General features: G+C 42.0%; 1 protein-coding gene across 5 annotated transcripts in view; it reads right to left on the reverse strand.

Annotated features, from left to right (window-relative positions):
- ncor1 (nuclear receptor corepressor 1) overlaps positions 1-22,171 on the reverse strand; it is a 61,039-nt gene that overhangs the window by 38,568 nt on the left and 300 nt on the right. For all 5 annotated transcript variants that reach the window (XM_013264651.3, XM_013264650.3, XM_005460872.4 and 2 more), the window contains exons 2-9: positions 18,349-18,538; positions 14,491-14,585; positions 14,106-14,313; positions 12,916-13,098; positions 11,402-11,515; positions 9,867-9,923; positions 9,664-9,716; positions 8,942-9,008 (exon numbers count right to left, since the gene is read on the reverse strand). In XM_013264651.3, the coding sequence (XP_013120105.1) occupies positions 8,942-9,008; positions 9,664-9,716; positions 9,867-9,923; positions 11,402-11,515; positions 12,916-13,098; positions 14,106-14,313; positions 14,491-14,585; positions 18,349-18,459 (888 nt within the window). In that variant the 5' untranslated portion in view covers positions 18,460-18,538. The remainder of the gene's footprint in view (positions 1-8,941; positions 9,009-9,663; positions 9,717-9,866; positions 9,924-11,401; positions 11,516-12,915; positions 13,099-14,105; positions 14,314-14,490; positions 14,586-18,348; positions 18,539-22,171) is intronic.

The following is a 22,171-nucleotide window of genomic DNA, read 5'->3' on the forward strand; positions in this document are numbered from 1 at the left end:
CGAGGTCCTGTGACCAGGGTCTGCTGATGATGCCCCATACTAAGCTGAAAACAAAAGGAGACAGAGCCTTCTGTTCAGTGGCCTCCAGACTCTGCAACTCTCTTCCTTTGGACATGACTGTGCAGTCTCTTTTAAAAGCCAGTTAAAAACATCTCTTTAAATCTGCTTTTTATTCATTTATTCATTTATTTTTACATTGTTGGCTCTTGTGAAGCACTTTGTGATTTTATATCCTGAAAGGTGCTATATAAATAAAGTTTAGCTTACTTGCTTAACTCTTCTTGGCACACATGGATATGCCATGCTGGAGGAGCTACACTGCTTATCCAACCTGAATGGGCAGCTCATCCTATCAGCAGTGACAAGGACATCAGCAAAAATCGCAACTAGAGAAAAATTACTCAGGAGAGTGCAATGATCTGTGGCCAACACCTCTACAACCATTCCCTTTTTTGTCTTGTTGCATTTCTATTGCTCATGAGGTTACTTTCATTTGCAACAGACATGGTTTATGCTTCCTTATCCCTGAAATAACCGACCTTATGTTGGATTGTGAGAATCAAGTGTTCCCTTCATTCTTTTAAGCAATATACATCACATTTTAAGGAAGCACCTGCAATCTCCAAACAAAAATGAAGTTTTTATATTTGGCTCTGCAGAATCTGTGAAAGAGATATTTAATCTGGATGGCATTGCCTTGACATCCAGTATTACTGTGAGGAAACTTTCAACTAGGACCAGTACTCTAACTCAACACCGTCTTCTTTTATCATGCAATATTGTCAGAAGCTGTCTCTAAAAAGGGCAATAAGTGCTAAGAAAAAGTAGTACCAACATTTACTGTCTTTTACTGGCCGGTTGTCCTAGAAGCTCTTGTGAACTGTTGCAATATAGTGTCATGACAAAGAACTCTACTTCTCAGTAGGTTACACTCTCAATGGATTACTTTTTAGTTGTAATGATCGTGTGATGTAAAGTAACACTCCCCAACACAGATTTATAATTAATTCAAATAACAAAAATGCACCGAATCTGGTGGATCATAACAGCATTGCTGTTAAACACCAACAAAAATCTCCATGCCTTTAAAAAGTCTGGCTCATTCGCCAGGAACTGCACTCAGACATTTTTGAACAAACAAACGCAACAACTCAGTTTGTTGGGGCCAAGCCAAACGTTGCTACACCACTGGACAGATGAGGCAAAACAGATGCAAATAATGGTAAAAGGTTAAAAAGTTGGAAACCGCCCCCCCCAAAAAACCCAAATGATTGTGACATTTACGTGCAGGTAAGCGTGTGTTTATTAGCGCACGTGTTATTTGACCAGTCACTGAAATTTGCGTTGCACTTTATCATTGAAAGGGAGCGAGAAAGTAAACATGGCGACAGACGGGCTGAAGTGAAAGCAGAAGAGTTCACAGAGTACAAGCTGCTCAGGAACTCGTGTTTGTTATGCGGTTTGTGTCTGCCTTTGACATTACTTCTTTCAGTATCCTGACCCACGCACAAGCTGCTCCCATCCACCAATGCCATTACAAATAAGGTTCAAAAGCTTATTGCCTCTTTGTTTTAGTTTTTATTAACACACGCAGGTACCATTTGTTTATTAGTAAGTGTGGAGGGAAAAAAGGATTTGTTTGTAATAATTTCCAAAAGTGTAAGAGTTAAAATGCTAAGTTACGATCTGGAAAGACTGGAGGACAATATAGCCTCATTTCCACTTTGTGCAGCGATAGACAAACAATTCACCTTCCTCTTGGCATGTAGCCATGTGGACTCTGCCATTGTTCAGAGTCCAAAAGCCTGTCTGACACAGAGAGGGAAAGGTGGGACTCACTGAGCCACTGCCACACACACCCACGCCAAGTGTTTCCACATGGCTTACGTTTGAAATATTTAAATAAATGGTAACTGATAAGAAAGATAGAGAATTGGCCAGCTGTTTCTAAGAAATGGTCTTTGATGTGACAATATTTATTATTCTGTTACACAAAAAAAGCATTTATTGGCTGCCACAGTGAACAAACAAGGGAAAACAAGATGTTTCCTGTTCTGTAAATACATCAGTACATTATTTTTATTAGCCATTAGCACAGCTCAAGGGACAACAATACTGGTCTACTGACCATAGGCCTGTATACACACTCAGAGACACAGACGCAGAACTGCTTGCTGATGTTCACTGGAAAGATGAGTCAGAGTGAGGCACGCTGGATAACTCGCAGAGTTTCCAACAGATTTTTATCTGGTTTGGTTTGTTACAAATGCTCAAACTCTAGTTAACATACAGGATACTTAGTTAAAATGCTAATGTTGATCGTTAATGGCAACAGTTCCAACAGTTTTTTTGTAATAAAGATTACAAAAGGGCTGATCCTATTGTCAATCGTTTTTACAAGGGCGATTTATTTATTTATTTGCCCATGAGTAAGTTTGCTAATAATGATGGAGCTAATAGAAGCAGTCAACAGAAAAAGAAAAAAAAAGATAATAGTGCTGTTTTAACAGCACCATCTTTCATCTGCAAGCAGATGCACCATCCTCAGAGTGCGCCCAAATGCAGCGATTCATTTACTCAAACTCATAACAGAAAGAAAGAAAGGTAGTAGCCTATGTTCAGAAAAAAAACATTTGAACGGTGGACACGTACATGCTCATGCAAGATAGTTGTGTTCGAGTCCTTTGCTCGCACTATACGTCTGCACAAGTGGCACACCACTTTGGTTACATCCTTAAGTTTACCTCTTTCATCGGTTTAAAGCCAAAGTTGGCAACTTTATATTTTTTTGGCAATTGGTTCATCCATGTTTGGACTTCTTCTGTGTTGTAAACACCCAAATCACTCCGTGCATAATTACATTGCTCCACCCATCAAAAAGTCTGCCCATGCGTGAATATATCGCCCATCGTCTATTATTGGACAATGGACAATGGACAATGGATTTTCAGTTGGAAAATTTTTACATACCGCCCAACCCTAGTTATGTACCTAAAAAAGTCCCTTCTCCCCAGCAATGCTCTCCATGTATGTCTTAAAATAAATTTTGGGGAAATATGCACACAGTTTAAGTACGCCGTGTCATTCATTAGAGCCATAAAACAGATTTAAAAGCTAGTATTTGCTTTATATATAGTCAGGACAGTTGCAGCTTTTCAACTGCAATTCCAACTGTTTAGTTTTTCATTGTGACATCAAATAGCAGCACAAAAGTCTCGCTATTCATCATTTCTTTACATTTTGTTAATGTATGTAGACATCTTAGTAAAGTTGTCTCTTTGTCTTATGCCTGAATGACACATAGGTTAATGTTAGCAGACACAAAAACGGATGTTCTTCTGAAAATGGTCAGGTATGAGGACTGGACTGAAAATATGTTTTTAAAAAAAAGAAAAAAAAGCACCCAATATCCAAAGAAAGCCTGGAGAGCTATTGATCAAGAGCACTTAAGAGAAGTCTCCAGCTCTTTGGAAGCCAAATGTAAAGAAATTGGGCGTGGCTCAAGACTTTTGCACAGTATGGTATATTGTTCCCTTTCAGTTGATTCACTTGGTACAACACATAAGTATGGGATATCACGCCCTCACGTATCCTGGCTGAAGAAGCCTTTATTCACACCTTTAAAGCAGATGACGTGTGATGACACGCGCACGGCCCCGCCTACACATATAGCCGCTGTCATCACAGTCATCCCTCAGTTCTTACGCTCTTCACCTCGCTGAGAACACCTCTGCTGAGTTGGGCTAGCTAGCTCCATTGTCTGCCGACTTGAACTTAGCTTAACTGCCCCTGTTGGTGTTAGCCTCCACCGCGCAGTTGAGCGCTAATTTCAAGTTTTGCTGTGCAGCGTTTTGCTTTGCGTTTTGAAATGGACTCCAAACCGAAGCGAGCAAAGCAGAAATCTTCTGTTCACCCCTGTCCTCAGGGATGCGGTTTCTCTTTGCACAGCAGCGACCAGCATGATGCCTGTCCTGTCTGCCTGCGGATCGTCCACGCTAGGAGAGCGTTGACGGAGCCCGAAGCCTGTGCGTTTTGTCGCTAGCTCCGGCGCTCGACCCTGGAAAGACGGGTGATGTTTGTGGAAAAAGTGCTGGGACGCTCAGCTGTCGCACAGCATGACCCTCTCCTTTCCGATTCTGGAGCCCCGGCTTCGTCCGAGTCCGAAGACGAGGATTATCCGGTTGATGTCCCCGCAATTAGCTGGGCTGACCACATGGAATATGTTGACGGGTTAGCCGATGACAAGCCGGAACCATCCCCAGGAAGACTATGGACATCGGCCTGGACATCCATGGTTTGTCGGAGGATGAGCAGGAGAGCTCATTGTCGGCCCAATGTGCCGCCGCTGCAGCGCCGGTCGACCACGATGACACCTCTCTTTTCTCCCTGTTTTGCCGTGCTGCTGAGAAGCTGCAGGTGGACTGGCCCTCTCCTCCGCCAGCTCAGAAGCCATTGCGGTTCGCGGGTTTTTTTGAAAACTGCCTTCCCATGTTCCCAGACTTTGTCTGCGAGCTAACAGCATCATGGGACAAACCTCTGTCTACCCGCATCACTGTGCCCGGCTATTGACAGTACATGGAATTGGACGGCGCCAAGGAGGCTGGCTTAGCTAACCCACCCCCTACGGAGTCCTCTCTGGCTGCTTATCTGGCCCCGTCCCATAACCATGGTGTCGGCGGCCCCGCAACTCTGCCGTGGCTGTGCAGCGCTCTCCCTGGGCAGAGGGATGACTTCGACAGTAGTGGCACAGAGGCACCTGTGGCTGACCCTCTCTGACGTCCCGGATAAGGACAGAGCTGTATATCTGGACGCACCAGTGTCTGCGGCTGGGTTATTCAGACATTCACTTGAAGCCATTCAGGCTAGATTCGATCTGAGGAAGAAGCAGACGGAAGCTCTGCGCGACATCATCCCCAGACGTCAGGCGAAGCCCAAGCCCGCAGCTAGCTCTCACAGGCCCGCCACTCCTCTGCCGACTGGCAAGAGACCGGCGCCCACTGCTGCAGTGGGTGTGCCGCCAGCGGGAGCACATACTCCGGCCCAAGCTCCACGCCAGTCGGCCTAGAGCAAAGGCCCACCCTCAGGCTCCCGGCGGGACCCGACGCCCAGGAGGAAGAGTGTTGTTTATTCTCAAACAATCACATGCTCAGCCTGCAGGCAGAATGAGCCAGGTCAGGCAGGTGATGCATTCCCCTGCACACACACTGGGGGTGACAACGCCCCGCCGACGGTGCTGCAGGTCAGCCAGCTGGCTGCTCACTTCCCTCAGTGGCGCGCTTGCGACCCCTCTCCGTGCGTGCTGCGAAACGTTGCCATGGGTTACTGGTTGCAGTCCCGGGTCAAGCTGCCTCGTTTCCAAAGAGTCGGCACCGAGGCGGCCATGATACTCAGAGAGGAAATAAAGGCGCTATTGCACAAAAGAGCAATACGGGTGGTCCCCACTTTGGAGACAGACAAAGGTTGGTACAGCCGCTATTTTGTTGTTCCGAAAAAAGGGGGAGGGCTTCGTCCCATCCTCGACCTGCGAGTCTTGAACACGTATCTACGAATGTACAAGTTCAAGATGCTAACACTCAGACAGCTCTTGAATGCAGTCGGCCCGGGAGATAGATTGTTGCAAACCAATCTAACAGATGCTTATTTTCATGTGGCTATACACCCGAACCACAGGCAGTTTCTGAGGTTTGCATTCGAGGGTGTAGCCTACGAATACCTAGTGCTGTCATTTGGGCTGTTGCTCGCTCCGCGCACCTTTGCAAAATGTGCCGAAGCAGCGCTAGCACCCCTCACAGAGAGAGGCATCCGCATCTTAGCCTACCTAGACGACTGGGCTCTCGTAGCTTGCTCAAGAGGGCAGGCGGAGACACAGCTGTCACTGGTTCTGTCACACACTGGGGTTCTCTGTGAACTTTCAAAAGAGCTCGCTAATCCCGAGTCAGCAGATTTCTTTCCTCGGTTTGGAAATATGCTCGCTTTCCAGCCGCGCACGTTTGTCGGAGCACAGAGTGGCCGCGTTTCATCGCTGCCTCGCTCAGTTTCAGCTGGGACGCAGACTGCGTTTCCAGACGATATTACGTTTGTTGGGCATGATGGCATCTATGATCGCCATAGTGCCACTTGGACTGTTAAAAATGAGAGCGTTTCAATGCTGGACTCTCTCTTACCGCCTGTGTGCATCGCGTCACCTGAGGAGGAGGCTGACGGTAACCGCATCTAGCTCTCCGTCCTTGGAGGGAGCCCGGGCTGCTGCATCAGGGCTCTCGGATTGGGAGGGTGTTGTTTCGCAATGTGGTGTCCACAGATGCTTCCCTAAGAGGGTGGGGAGCGCTGTGCGAGGGTGCATCAGTGAGAGGGATCTGGTCCGCAGCCCAGCGCGAGCTGCACATCAATACTGTTAGCAGTATTCTTAGCTCTAAAACATTTCCGTCCAGTCCTGGAGGGCCAGCATGTCTTAGTCAGGACGGACAATTCTACAGTGGTGTCTTACATAAACAGGCAGGGAGGAACATGCTCTCTTCCCCTGTTGAAGCTGTCTCGCTCTCTGCTGTTATGGTGCAGTGTTCATTTTCTGTCTCTGAGAGCCACCCATGTCCCGGGCCGCCTGAACCTGGGGCCGGACCTTCTCTCCAGGGGGGGTCCTCTGGTGAGAGAATGGAGGTTACACCCTTTAATAGTGGCTCAGATTTGGGATCTATTTGGCAAGCCGCAAATAGATCTTTTTGCTTCCAGGGTAAATACTCACTGCCCCCTGTTCTTCTCCATAATCGACCACGATGCACCCTTGGGCATGGACGCGCTAGCACACCAATGGCCAGACATGTATGTATGCATTTCCCCCAGTGGAAATGATATCTCCAGTTCTAGAGAGAGTGCGTCGGCAGTCCCTCTCTCTGATTCTAGTGGCCCCTTGGTGGCCCACAAGGTCGTGTTATGCAGAGATAATCAGCCTGCTAGCAGCGAGTCCTTGGCAGCTTCCTCTCCGCAGGGACCTCCTCTCTCAGGCAGGAGGAGAAGTGGCTCATCTGCGCCCGGATCTGTGGCGCCTTCATGCTTACCTGCTGAGAGGTTAAACTTGATTGCTAAGGGTTTGCCACCTAGTGTGATAGCGACAATTCAGAGCGCTAGGGCCTCATCTACTAGAGGCTTGTACGCTTACAAATGGCGAGCCTTCGAGCAATGGTGCCAGGACCGCCACACTCTCTCATTTCAGTGCTCTATTGTGGATGTTTTGACATTCCTGCAGGAGCTGCTGGATTAGGGCCTTTCATTTTCGACAATTAAGGTTTATTTAGCAGGTATATCTGCTTGTCATGTTGGCTTTGACGGGGTGACACCAGGTGCACATCCCCTTGCCATACGTTTTCTGAAAGGGGTTCGCCGGCTAAGACCAGTGCTTAAGTCCAGTGTCCCTGCTTGGGACTTGTCTTTGGTGCTGGAGGCCCTTTGTAGCCCCCCGTTTGAACCCATTGAGTCTGTGGATATGAAATTTCTTTCATATAAGACTGCATTACTTCTCGCTTTGGCTTCAGCAAAGCGAGTGGGTGACCTTCATACGTTGTCTGTGCATCCCTCCTGCACACAGTTCTCTCCTGATGGCCACACGGTCGTATTGCGTCCAAATGCTGCCTATTTTCACAAGATCATGCCTGCATCAACCTCATGGGCTCTTTTTAAAGGGGTGCCTGTAGCTGATATTTGTGCGGCAGCTAGTTGGGCATCACCGCACACTTTTGTGCAGTTTTATCGGTTGGACGTTACAGCCCCTTCGGTGGCTCATACTGTCCTTTCGGTGGCTGCTCTGCGGGGCGTGTATATATGTCCCATACTTATGTGTTGTACCGAATGAATCGACTGAAAGGGAACGAATAGTTATGTCTATAATTTCTGTTCCCTGAAGTAGAGGAACGAGGTACAACACAAGGTGGCCCCACTGAGCAGTTTGGCTCGGTGAAGAGCGGCTATCGAACTGAGAGATGACTGTGATGACACCGGCTATATGTGCAGGCGGGGCCGTGCGCGTGTCATCACACGTCATCTGCCTTAAAGGCGTGAATAAAGGTTTCTTCAGCCAGGACACGCGAGGGCGTGATATCCCATACTTATGTGTTGTACCTCATTCCTCTACTTCAGGGAACAGAAGTTATAGACATAACTATTCGTTTTTAAACTGTGTGCAAATCCGAAGTCTCAATAATTAAACTTTCATGAGTAAGACAAATATAGAAGCAATTAACATTTTAACTACACATAATTACAAGAGTTTCTTTTAAAGAAAACTATTAAAAAATATTTAAATTAAATGTTCACCAAGGTTCAGTATTTATTAGTCAGTCCAATAAAATGGAGCCCGTAAAACTGTTGGATGTTCTGATACAAACTTTAAAACCAGAATAAATTTTTTGTTATTCATGGCATGTATTGCTTCAAGATTCAATTCAATTCTTTTTCATGTAGATAGCGCCAACTCACACCAACTGTCGCCTCAAGGCGGTTAATATTTTATTAAACCTGTAATAATACAGAGAAGACCCCAATAATCAAGACGGCTCCCTCTGAGCAAGCACTTCGTGACAGTGGGAAGGAAGAATTCCCTTTTAATAGGAAGAAATGTCCAGCACAACCAGACTCAGGGAGGTGCTTCTGCATCTGTTGGAACCAGTTAGGTGTGAGGGAAGGAAGACAGGACAAAAGACACATTGCGTCTTATGGCTCAATATGTCAAGACTATCTCAATACTCTTTAGCTTTACATAAGCAAAGAATCTAGCACGTATAAAAAAAAACTTAATCACATTGTGTTTATATCACATCAAGGTCAGCTCAGATCATCTGAGCACAAACAGTCACATATGTTATGACTGTCACACTAACCATGGAAATATGGGATGCTATTCGAGCTGTATCCATAACAATGACCCAAATAAATGTACAAGGACACTTACCCTTTGTTTACGTGCATGGTTCCTCCTCTTAAAAAACAAAATCAGCTTCTTCCTCATTACTTGGTTTCTGAAAGTGAACAGTTGCCAAAAATCAGTCAATATTTTTTAAAGTATAACCAAAACAAAAAAAAGACTTTAGTTTCAACAGAGCAAGAGTTGCCTTTAGCTGCTACCTTTAAAAATTACAAAATTCATTGACGCAATGAGCTCAAATTTTGTGCCAGCACACTACCAAACACTTTATTTGTGTAGCAAGTACAAAATACTGAGAAGTATTCTGTTTGCACATGATGGTGGGGAAAGAATAGTGAGTGCGCCGACCCTGAATGTGCAGCCTGTGCAGTAGATTCACACAGAAGTGGGCCCTGTCCTGATAAAAGCAGAGCCAGATGGGCTGCTCTCATGGTACACAGCGATAAGGGTTTTGTCCCAGACGACACGACCTGCTTTAAACACACCCAATGCAGGCACATACACACATTTTCTCACTTCCTTTCTTGCTCTCCTTGGTGTCAGTAGGCCAGTTCAATGAGGTGACTCAGCATTAAGATTAGACGGACTTATCAGCGGGTTTATCTCGCCACGGTCAATATTACAGCCACTGCTGTCCACAGCTCAGAGGCTTCTTATACTGATACCGAGGCAAGCATCATGTCCAGTACTTAGGATATTTATTAAATCTATTTGTAAAAAAAAACACACAAAAAAACAAGGACACTCACGTCTTGATGTTGTCATGGTACACCTTTGTGTCTGACGGCTGGTTATACAAAGGCTAAAAAACAAGAGGGGAAAAAAGACCAACAACAGAACAGCGACAGATGGTGGATTAATTATTAGCCAACAGACAAACTGTAATGTCGCAGCACTACTTCTTAAACAAAGCTTATGTAAGGTCAAAAATCTTAACCATTAAACCACTTACCAGCTCAACCTTGGGACCAAGGCCTTCCAATATTTTATGGGCCTCTTCAGCTTTTTTCTAGATGGGGGAAAAAAAAAAAAAAGATTACAACAGGTGACTAAAAAAAAGAGAAAAGTAAAGTAAAAAGAAACAGCAGGAACAGACCTTTGTTAATCTTCAGATATGGATGTTTATGTTGATTCTGAGATATTTTGCCAGCACAGCATTAAAAGGAAGGTTCAGTTAAAACAGTGGATCTCAAACTGGACTACTGCAGGAGGACAACGAGGGAAAACACTTTTTTTTTTAAATTTATTTAGGGGGGGGGGGGGGGGGGGGGGGGGGGGGTTATAACATTTATTCAACTGATCAATCTGGATACTTTTTTCTTATTATAATCTTAAAAGTAAAATACCAAATATTGTGGTATGCAGAGGGCAAATGTTTTTCCTTTCTCAAGTGAAGTACCGAACTATGACCATAACCATAATCTTAAGACTTTAAGACTAAACAAAAATGTTTAACAGACACGTGTTTGATTATTTCAGATGTATTCAGCTGGCTTGACATATAATCTTCTTCCATTAATTAATTCAAAAAGCAAGAAATTGCAAAAACCTGAAAAGCAATTCATAATACAAAAAATATATAAATAAATATAAGAGTGAGAACTCCCACTGAAGCGTAAATAATAGGGCGGGCAAGGCAGTATTCCGGGATTGCTGCAGTCTGTCAGCTTTTTCACGATCATTAGGGACATACCAACTCCTCATTTTCACATTTCACAAACCCCCATCTGTAGACTGAGACAAACAACCACAGCTGCCAGACTAAATGCTATGTGCAAAGCCTGAGCAGCTTTACAGCCTAAAGGGTTAATGGTTGACTGAGAAGGGAAGGCGTGCCCCAGCACTCTCCTACCACAACACTGTCTGACACACATGAACTCCAGTGACCTCTGTAAACACATCCTCACTTGCTGCACTGTTGTTCAACTGAAATACACATAATGAGGCTTACCTCCGCCCTTGAATGAGATTAATGTATTCTTAACTGATAAAAAGAATCACATCTTCTGTTTGATAAACAGATTCGGCACTTAAAACAAGCATCATTTCTAGTCCCATTAACTTCAAAACACAATGCTACAACCACAAAATATTCCATCTTCTTCTAACAGATGATGCATATGAACGGGGGGTGAGGAGAGTCAGCAGTAACAGGAACCGTTCAGATATCATCAGTTGGTTACCACAGCTTAGATACGACAGAAAGTGATTAGTGGGAGTGAAATGAAACTCCAAACCCATCAGCTAACAAAAGGAATTACTTAATTTGAGGGTGGAGACTGTCACGGGTTGGCTGGTGTCATTGGTGATTTTAACACTTGCTCACAGCTTACTGTGGAACGATTTTAAACAGAAAAAGTAATGTTGTTCTCCCAGCTCTGCAGACATTGTTTGCAATTATTCAAGATAATAAACTAACAGAGACCAGAGAGCAAAGAACCAATGCTACTTGCAGGCGTGTCTTGGTGTTTGCATGAGACGACTAACCCTGTTTTCGTCATAGATGATTTGGACTATGCTGCGGTGCTTGTGCTCCACTGGGGGAGGAGTCACTGGCTTTTCGGGCTCCACTGGCTTTGCTGCTTCCTCTTCAAGTTGTTGCTAAGAGACAACAAGAACACATGAATTTTTGACCTATGGCACACAAGATCAGAATAACAATGTGGAGTGGAGAGACTAATTTCATCTATGCATGACCATACAGAGCAGATTGTGAAAAAACACAGACCCATAAATAGTGTAGTGATCTGATCCCGGCATCTCATATATGAGGACCATGTAGGTATTGTCAAATTATTCCCTGCAGGCGTTTTTGTGTATAAGGTTGAAGGTTTCTGCCACTGGGGCCATGTTAGTGTACACAGACAAACTAATCTGCTGAATGTTTGCTAGGTCAATGTTTACAAGCTAAAGGTTATGTAAACTACCAGGTTACAGGGACCAGATTAGGAGTTCCTGAAATACCTCAAATAAACATTAAATCTCTGAAAACCTTGGGAAAAGGCAGGCTGGAAAAGGGAGAGGTATTCTCTTGCAGCCAAGATCAGCTAACAATTCTATCTAATTAAATGGAATTCCAAAAGACATAGCAGTTCAAAGACGACCAACAAGTAAAAAAAAAACAACCCAAAACAATCTACTCTAAATAGGACGCTGAGCTCGAGAAAAAAAGTAAACCTAGGGATGTCTTGGTGCATGCTCAATCATCCAGGTAAGTAAATCTCCAAAAGTTGATTCTGTTCATCTGGACGTAGCGTTTTGTGGGAGACCATTATGCAAATGTACTGTTTATAAGATTGGGGAAACCTGCAGTCAGCTGACACTGAAGAAGTCACTTGGATGAGTGACGAAACGTTTCTCCCACAAAACGCTACGTCCAGATGAACAGAATCAACTTTTGGGGATAAACCTAGGGATCTAGAAATGTAGTTTCTGAGAGTGCCTTCTAGGAAAAATACAAGAAAATGAAAGGCACAAGTCTGTCAGCCTATAGATTTACAGCAGAGGCATCTTATAGCCCTGAGGAATGCTTTAATTTTCAAGGTCAAAGAGCAACTTGGAGCTAACCGAGAAGACAAGCAAGCCTCCAGGGCTTATCATCACCAAGTCAGTAGAGAACTTGATATTTAGCACCAGACATACTGAACAGGTTTTTCTCAAAGGGAAAGGCTTCCGGTAGATTACTTTAAGCCTGAGCTGAGAGTACAAAACATTTTACACTAAATGGATCTGCGGATTTCTGAGACCTATCTTAGTGTTTATCCTCAGTGTCACTTTCAATAAAAAGTCAGTTTGCAGTTTAGCTGTGATACAGTTGCATAAAAGCAAAAAAACATTTATATTTAAGCACTTCCTCAATGCTGTTCTAAAATTTGTATCATCTCAGTCTCTCAGTTTTATTTCTTAAAGAAAAAGAAAGAAAAACATTATCTGTGCCAAGTTTTCTTACTCATTGTGTTTGAAATATGTTAAGAGGAAAAAGGCCAAGCTGGGTAACCAACCTGCTTTTTCTTCAACTTGAAAATCTGCTGCTCCACTTTAGCAATTTCTCGGTCTACACGGTCCATACTCTGGATCAGCTCTTCCTTGGACAGTTTGGAAGGAGAGGTGTCCTGCTCCTCCCCCATGTGTAGTGTAGGTCCTCCTGGGGATGGAGACTCCACTTTGACAGTGAACTGAGTCTCCTGGCAAAAAAAAACAAAAAACTGTTAAATAAGTTTATACAAATTACTGGTAGGCAATCTGGCAATAATATGACAGAAGAGCTTCATTTACCAAGTATTTTATTTTTGAAAATGAATTCACCACTAACCAGCTGAAACCTGTTTGGTTTCATGCTTCCCTATGCGTAGGCTCTTAGCCATTCAGCTACCTCTCCAGTCGTTCTCACCTCCTACAGGCTGACTCTGACTGTCATTGTCTAGCAGCTAGAAAGAGCAGCTCTTGTTCTACTCTGCCTTTCCAGATCACAGATGATGTCCAGGGCAGAACAAGGACTACAACCTTCACTGGCAGTCCAAGACAGCAGAGTTCCTCTGATTGTAGGATGAGAGACTAAGCAAAAAGGCAGCTGAACAACATCAAGTGCTGACAGTAGAGAAACATGAGCCAGTGCATGGCTTACTGGCTAACCTGATAGTATCAGCAAAGACCAGATAAATGGGCACTGCTCAGGTCCAAAGGCCTATAAATTACATCCTCTGAGGATACAAATCAAATCAACACCTTACCAAAATAGCCCCATCCTGCAATAAAACCTTCATAAAACGTCATGACTGCATTTGTGTTAAGTGTTTGAGAATCCATGAGTGTCTACTCAGACTGAAGTTTGTTTGTTTTTTATTGTCTACAAGAACCTATTGTTAAGTTTATGACTTTAGCAACTGAGAAATAAAGGGACTATGGCCGATGTTTTAAAATTTGGCCATTAACCATAGTGGAGAGCTTTGTTTTGTACAGTGATTGTGCTTTAGTCCTCATTTATATTCACTTTTGTTCCAACAAAATAAAGAAATCTTAATTATGAAAAAGAACTGACCTCATCTTTTGTCTTTCAGATGTTCATAACAATAACTTTTATGAATACTGAACACTGACATTAGTAAATGTTAGCCCAACCTTAAGCTTAACTATTTCTGCCTGATAAACTGGTTCAAATACAGGACCTACAAAATAAAAATATTATGCCCACCTTCTTGACCTCCACAGTGGCTCTTAGGCTGTCCTGTACAGTATGGGGCACAGGCAGAACAATACCCCCCGCAGTGGGAGGGGTGCGGGTGATATGAGCCTCAGCAACAGTCTCCATGCGAGGGCGTTTAGCCTCCAAGGCCTCATGCTCAGGTTGGGCTGAGACAGAGTGAAACTGCTGTTCGTAACCATGGCGCCTCTCTGGAGGCCTGACAAAGAAAAGTAAACAAAAAATTTACAGATTTATCAGAAGCTGCAACTAGCTGTCAAAATTAATCGGAGGATGCAAGAAGGGAAAACCTCTCTAGAACAAAACCTAAAATGAAATAAGAAAGCACCTAATAAAGCCTAATAAGCAGCTTGGTATTTGAATATTACGCTCCTACCTTTCAGCTCCAGGGTGGAATTCGGACAGTAAAGACGGTCTTCTGCGACCCTGTGGATCCTGCATGTGATTTCGGTAGTCTGGGACGGTGAAATCCTAAAGGCAAGAGGAACACTTAGGAAATTAATTCTTAAATCTCAATCTCATTCAAGTTCTTGACAGTGTGAAGCAGGGAAAATGGAAATCAATACACAAAAACAAACATCACCTCACATACCATCACAAACTATAAGAACCTCACAGATGCAGCAACCGGATCATCCTTAGAAAGTCGTGTCTACAAAAGCGACACATTTCTCTGCCACAGATACATCTCACTTTGAATCAGTAAAGCTGCCTCCACTGCCTGCTTCACTCACACTTTTACACATGAACTATAACCTGAACCACAATTATTGGCATCAATGCTTTTTTTTAACCCCCTAGCAGCTCATGTAAGCACCATCACTGGCTGTACAATGCACTGTCAAAAGCTTTGAGAGGCACAAAACTTATGTAACTGCAATGTCCCCAGTTAGAGTCTAGCCATGGACCTGTGCTGCATCTCACCTCATGCATACATACACACATAAACACATGCCTGCAACCCCACCCATCGCATTTCCTGTAAGCTCTGTTCTACTTAATCTAATAAAGGCAACTCAATGGGCATTTCTGCCACTCAGCTGCAACTCTGAGTAGACAATCATGATGCCAGCAATCAGAGATTAAAATCATAAATAATTAAGCTAATTAGCTTTGCTTATTTTGTTAGCTTACATAATTTTATTTGTTGGTTTATTTAACAGGGACATTGCAGATATATAAAAAAAGAAAAACACAGCTATAAATGCAGCACAGTTATCCAAGAGGCCATTTTCATCTGTGATCTCTCCTTATTAAAACAACAAAGTTCCCAAATTAAAGCTTACCAGGAATATACAAAAAAAAAAAAATATATCCTAGTACTAGAGAATAAGAGCTGGCCTGAAGTGTGGCACAGTTCCACTCGTTTTTCAAACGTGTCATTAGTCAGTTCACAATGGAATTACTGAAACCAGCAGCACTACTCCTCCTCTGGCAAACTAAAAGGAATGTTGTTGATGGCAAGAACATTGATTAAAACATCTGTAATAGTCAGAGGCTTTTATCCAAAACCGTATGGGGTAAAGAACACAGAAATGTTATCAGCACAGTGTGACCGCCAAACAAACCTGAACAAGCAAATGCAGTTACAGGAAACATTTCCAAATTCCCATTTTGTCCCGGATCTAAGCAAACAATGTGAATGCTCAGAAATGCTCAGAAATGTCCCATCGAGAGTTTTCTGTGAAAGTAAGCTTCTAAGAAACATGTCACTGAAAATGTCCAAACACCATCCAACATTCTCAAATGAATGTGCAAAAGGACGATGCTCTAGAGTTAAATACTGCTACGGGAATTACCATCACACATGGTTTTTCACTACTGAGACTACAAGCAAATTTAATCAGCATCGATGCATTTCTAATTGGTTTAAATAAACAATATAACACTAATAAATTAAAAAAAATGGGTTTGGTCTTGGGTTTTGTTTTGTTTTTAAATTACTTCCATCATCAGTTGTAGTTGAAAATGAAGCAATAAGACTCCTTAAAGCTGAAGCCACAAACAACATGACAGTGAGCTTGGTAAAAACTCAACTTTGGACTCGTTTTCCATGCAAAGATGGAATCTGGCTGTAAATTAGTCCGAGCATGTGCATTACCTTTTCAAATCAGCCGGTTCAAAAGTAAGCCCAAAGCCTCAATTAACAACATCTTTAAAGTTCTGCTGTCATTGGCCCATCTTTTATTCACGCATATAATATAAAAAAACCAAAAACTTCTTGGTAAGGAGTGCAGTTCCAATAGTATGAAGAGATATGATATCTACTCATACTGCACCCTAAACCACAATTAACAGAAAGAGGAATAGATTGATTTCATTTGGAATACTAGCTAAAGCTAGACTACTAATCAAATTTTAGATTCTATCCCATTTTTGACATCCAACAATTACAAAAACCAAATGGTGTGTATTTATGCTACAGGACTGATTAATCTATTGCATTTATATTCACTTCAAAGCTCTCACTTTTAGCCAAGTAGAGGAAGAAAACAAATCACAAAGTTTTAGGTAGTTTCCAGCAGGGACAGGCAGCTGTCATAGCAAGTTTGAAAGGAGAGAGAAAAAGAAAAAGACAAAATATATCTAGATGGGTCCGCTATTTTGATACCTTGTGTTATCAAGTGAAGCCAGTGGCACAAGACCTTATGCACAATCTGATTTCAGCAACAATAAAACCATTTTACACCATTTTTTTTAAAACTGAAAACAGCCGTGTAATTTCTCATAGAAGTAAAGCCGTGGCTCCATAGTGTAGCTACTTTTGGCATTAGCCCAACAAGCAAAAGATCCCTGGTTCAATCCTGGGAGGACACTGATTGGTCAACTCAGAACAAGTGGTATTTTTGAAAAGTGAAAATAATCTATCTGCTGCTCTTTCAGATATCGCCATCAACAGCTTAAAATCTATCATACAGGCAGACACTAACGCAGTGGTTCCCAAACTTTTTTTGCTAGGCCCCCCTTTGTTTTACAAGAAAAATGTTCGCACCCCCCCGCGCGCGCACGCGCGCACACGCACGCACAAACACATCCTCCAACCACACACACCCATTTTCACACCTCAAACATTTAGTAAACAACTAAGTAAATACAAGTAATCTGCAATAAATTACAGGTAGTAAGAAAATAAACTAACTAACTCTTTTATGCTGCGTCTGCACCTACACGGGTATTTTGGAAAACGCAGCTGTTTCGTCCACACGTAAACGGCGTTTCGAATCACCGAAAACAGACACTTTTTAAAAGTCCTTTTTTGCGTTTACATTTGGACGAGGAATACAGAGTTTGTCACGCAACATCAAAGGTATGTGCCTTTTTTCACGTCACGCTGTGCGCCACGTTATTGTTTACATGAGATGAATTGCAGAATGGCAGATGTTCAGATTAACAGTATTTTGTCTCTATCTTCAGGTTTTACACGCTTACATACACACACGCAGTTACTGTCCCTCTATTTAGAAAGGCAGAGACGTCAAGGTGTAATTATTTTAAGTGTAGATGTTTTTGTGTAATAAAAACATGTGTAATAATATTCAACATTGCTATCAATACATTTTTCAAAAAATGCCTCTCTGTAGAAATTGGTTTAAAAACATAAAAAAAAACTGTGGGATACTGTTTGTCCGTGATTTGAACTGAGGGAACAAATTCTGGCAGGATCAGTCCCTACTGTATAAAGAGCTAACATCTCCAAAATGTCAGGAGTAGTCATTATAAGAAGTGTTTGTGAACTAAAAATCAAGAATGTGGGATACTGTTTATCCGTGATTTGGAGAGCCCAACGCCTGCTCCCGCCGAAGGGAAAACCAATTCTGCAGGGGAGACCTACCTTGGCACTTGTGCAGGTGAAACCAAAGGGAAGATATGCTTCACCATATTTTCTAGTCTTTGGCTTAGAATGAAGTTGGTTTGAAAACATATTCAGCGATGCTTCATCTCATGCTTTGCGTTTCTGTGTGGGAGCCCCGTCAAAAACCTGTCCATTATGCTAGCAGTGTCCAAGCGTTGTTTTTTTTTCTCCCCCTTTTCATACCGCGCCCCCCCTGCAATGGCTCTGCGCCCCCCCAGGGGGCGGGCCCCACACTTTGGGAAGGTCTGCACTAACGCAACACGATCAAAACTGTCAGTGAGATTCTACACCACAACAAAAAGGCTAATAGGGTTTGACTGGGGTGAGGATACAAACATAACTGTTTGCTCAAAACAAAAGAAAGCAGAAGGGAGGCTTTACCTGTGGGTGGCGGCTGCTGGTAAAGGTGTACTGGACAGATTGTGATGGGTATCGGCTCTGCTCATTGCTGAAGCTCCCCTGACTCGGGGGGTAGCCCGAGCTACTGGACATCCTGGCTCAGTGCTAGCGGGCTGCAACTGCTTCACGGAATGCAGAGTTTAGCTAGACCATGTTGGGAGACACGAACCACCTGCACCAGACAGAAACATACATGCACTTTTCAAAGAGTCACATTTTAGACATTAATGTGTATATTTTAAAAAAAAGTATTTTTCTGTACTTAAAAAAAAACTAATCAAGTCCTCATATAAGCTGAAAATATTTAAGTATATGATCAAATCTTTTTCAAGAACCCTGCAAAAATCACACAACCAGAACTGGAAATGAGCTATCACTTTAGGGAATACTATCAAGTTATAATATACAACACAAACACATAGGCACTAGGGAACAGACCAGTCCCAATGTGATCAGGCTGATTAAGACCTATTTATATGAACAACAAAGTATCTGTGAGGAGAATTTTGGCTTTGATCAAAAATCACCTCATTTCCAGTGTAAGTAATGAAGTTAACGTACCCCAAAATAAAATAATTATAACCCTAACATTATTATTTATCCAGGCATTTGTTTAAGCCACAGCTTTTAAACAAAATAAATGTAGGAATGGTCTGAAACAACTAAAGCATAAAACATATTTGTCTTTCCATTACAGCTGCAGTTCTAGAAAACATTACAAAGATCTTTCTGTGGATGAAAACACAAAGATGGCCACTTCAGATATGGACAATTCAATTAACCTGATTTATGACTGTTTGTATTAACCTAAATCTTTTGTTTTAGACTGTGTAATGTGTAGGGAGCTCAAACATACAAAAATGCCCCCAGATTCAAAATCACTAAGAAAAAAGGCCACCAATATTTAGATATTCCTAAACTGATTTTATTGTATCAACCTAGTAATGTTATGTGGGGGCAAAAATCTTGAAGATTGCTTTTATATCAATATCTGAAGCAGAGATATTGAAACATGTAATTATTATATTCTACAATAAAAGAGTAAAATTCCTAAATGATGTTTGAAATACAATCAAATACAACTGTTAAAGAGGAAAAAAAGAAATGTACAAATGTGCTATAAGCACAAACAAAAATAATACATGCCAAAAAAATAAGACATGCAAAAAAAAAAAGGAAGTAGCAGCCTGTGTTTTTTTGTTTCAGTAGTAAAGATAATGTAATTATGTATTTGTAATTTTGTTTTGCTGACATGATCCATAATTCAGCATACCCTATTTCTAAACTTTGATTTTATATTCACTCCATCTATTTGCTTCCGCTTGTCAGGGTCATTCAGGGTCATGGACGACTGTGTTTACATTCTCAAAAAGTCAGCAATCTATCATATGGCTTTTAAAGAAAAGAAGAAAAAAAACTTTCACACCTCCGGCCAATTGCCAATTAATGTTTTTGGACTGTTAAGAGTACCCGAAGTGAACCCACACAGAACAAGACTCCAAGCCAGAACCCTGTTGCTGTGAGGAGACAGTGCTAGCCATGACTCCACCATGCTGCTCTATATTTTAGATTAATAACCTAAATCTGTAAAATATTTAGTAACTTAAGCTTTAAAATAAATACAGACCCGGCCTTGCTGCAGGCATCACTGTTAAAAAAAAAGAGAGAGGTGGAGGTTGGTGAACAGGTGGTTTGATGAAGGAATTTTATTGACATTTTATTGTGAAAATACTGACTGTAGGGAAAAAAACTACTTATTTGCGAGGGTCTATTTCAGCTACTTTGAGTCACAGGTGTATTCATACTACTTTACTGCCTCCATGTCTTTATTTACACTGAAATCAGATTATAACAGAGGAAGATTCAGAGGAAAATTAGTGAGTTTGTTTTGGCTGCACAGAATCCTGTCACCCTCAATTAGTCAAGCATCGTACAAAGAACAAGAGCCAGGACCGAGCCAGGGTGCATTGTGACCCTTTCTCATGAGTGTCTTCTCTCTAATAACAAATCATAGAGACCAGATACTCTAGTACTTTCCAAATGAACTAATGCACAAAATTTTGTATTTTGACTAAATATTTATGGATAAAAACAACACACATCAACAATAGGCCTGCAAGACACAAGGAAAATCTGCCATGTGTGACAACAGTGCCAATATCATAGATTACACGATATGACTCGCCATAAACAAGTACAAGCTTGTTTAATATTCTACAGATACAGGCTATAAATAGGTACACTGCTAACAAAACTCAAAATAATGAATGACTGATAGAAATTTTAAGCCATTTCTGAATGTGCTTTTCCTGAAAATTTAAAGTGTTTGCATGCAGAGTATGTATATATAGTGCATGTACAAAAAAATTAAAAATGATGGGCTAATAGCGCAGGATCCTCTTGCAGTAATAATGACGGCACTATTCAGCAGTCAGCACTATACTGATGAACTAAAACTAATTTAGTCTGCATGCTAGTTTACTGCAAACACAAATCACTGGATTATACAGTTATAACCGTTACCCAACTGGTGATTGCTGGTGTTTGTTTGTTTTTAATAAAAACAAATAAAAAAAGAACTTTCATGGCTCCCTTTGTAAACCCTAAATGCAGTGACAAATGTGTCCATCATCATCATCTCCACAAAACCAGCACCAGACAGTCTGTGAATGTGGTTCTTAAATCTATAAAAGGCTCAGCCTCATTTTCAACAGCACCTTCTGGCTTTGAGCCAAACTCAGGTAGAACAAATCAGCTCAATAATTACAGGTCAAAATGTTTGGCGGTAAATGAAATAAGAGAAACTGCTAAAAGAGATCCCAGCAGCCCCACAGCTGCCTGAAATATTACCATTTTATTGTTCTGAAAAAACTGAATCGCAGCATGTGGCGATGACCTTCTATTTACAAGCATAGCTGACACACAAAACTGGCAACTATTTAATTAAAGTCGCACGGATAAAACTAGGGAAGTCATATACTTCTATATATAATTCAAAATAATTTAAAAGTATTAACACGTGTCCTCTAAATAAGAAACAGCTAACCACCTGGGCTCCAGAATGCACGTCTGTTACAGTGCTTCATTCAGGGCATTAAATCACTTAAACTTTTCTTAATGCGATATTTTCTAAAACCAGAGCATAATAATAATGACATAGGTATGCTTCGCATTACAATCTGGAACTCTACTTCTTAGGGGCCTGACTATAGCCTCGTTCTCAGTTGTAGTGTAGCGTAGTTTATGTTAGTGTAACTTGCAAACAAACCCATGATGGGAGTCATTTCTTGGATCTCTCGCAACACTTTAAAATAATGTAATATGGCAGCTAAACGAAAATGATGCTCCTGGGTGTTCTCAGCGTCTTAATTGTACTATTCGAGCGGATTGGGGTCGTTACATCTGCAGAATTAAAAAAAAAAAATCCTACTTTGATCAGCTTTCGTCGTATCGCGGTAAAGTTCTAGGTAAAGTTGGCAAGTAAATTATTTACAGTGGTCCCTCTGATAATTTCCACGCTAACCGAGCAGTGGTGGTGACCACCCTGGCCTCAGCTACAGGCATGCATGGTGAAATAATGCTGTTGTACGTTGTTATTGTTGCCTTTTAACGCCACACTGTCACATAAACGCAACTGAATTTGTAGCTTATCTTGATCGGGGGGATGGGGTTATTTCTACAACAGAGAGCATCTCCGGAAATGCGCCAAAAACGTGCACGACAATAAAGGTCAATTTTAAAATATGAGGTACTTTAACGCTTTAGCTTAGTGTAGTGGCGTTTAAGATGTTGCTGTTGTTGTCGC

This window comes from Oreochromis niloticus, linkage group LG10 (assembly GCF_001858045.2).
Source record: "Oreochromis niloticus isolate F11D_XX linkage group LG10, O_niloticus_UMD_NMBU, whole genome shotgun sequence".
NCBI classification, from domain to species: Eukaryota; Metazoa; Chordata; class Actinopteri; order Cichliformes; family Cichlidae; genus Oreochromis; species Oreochromis niloticus.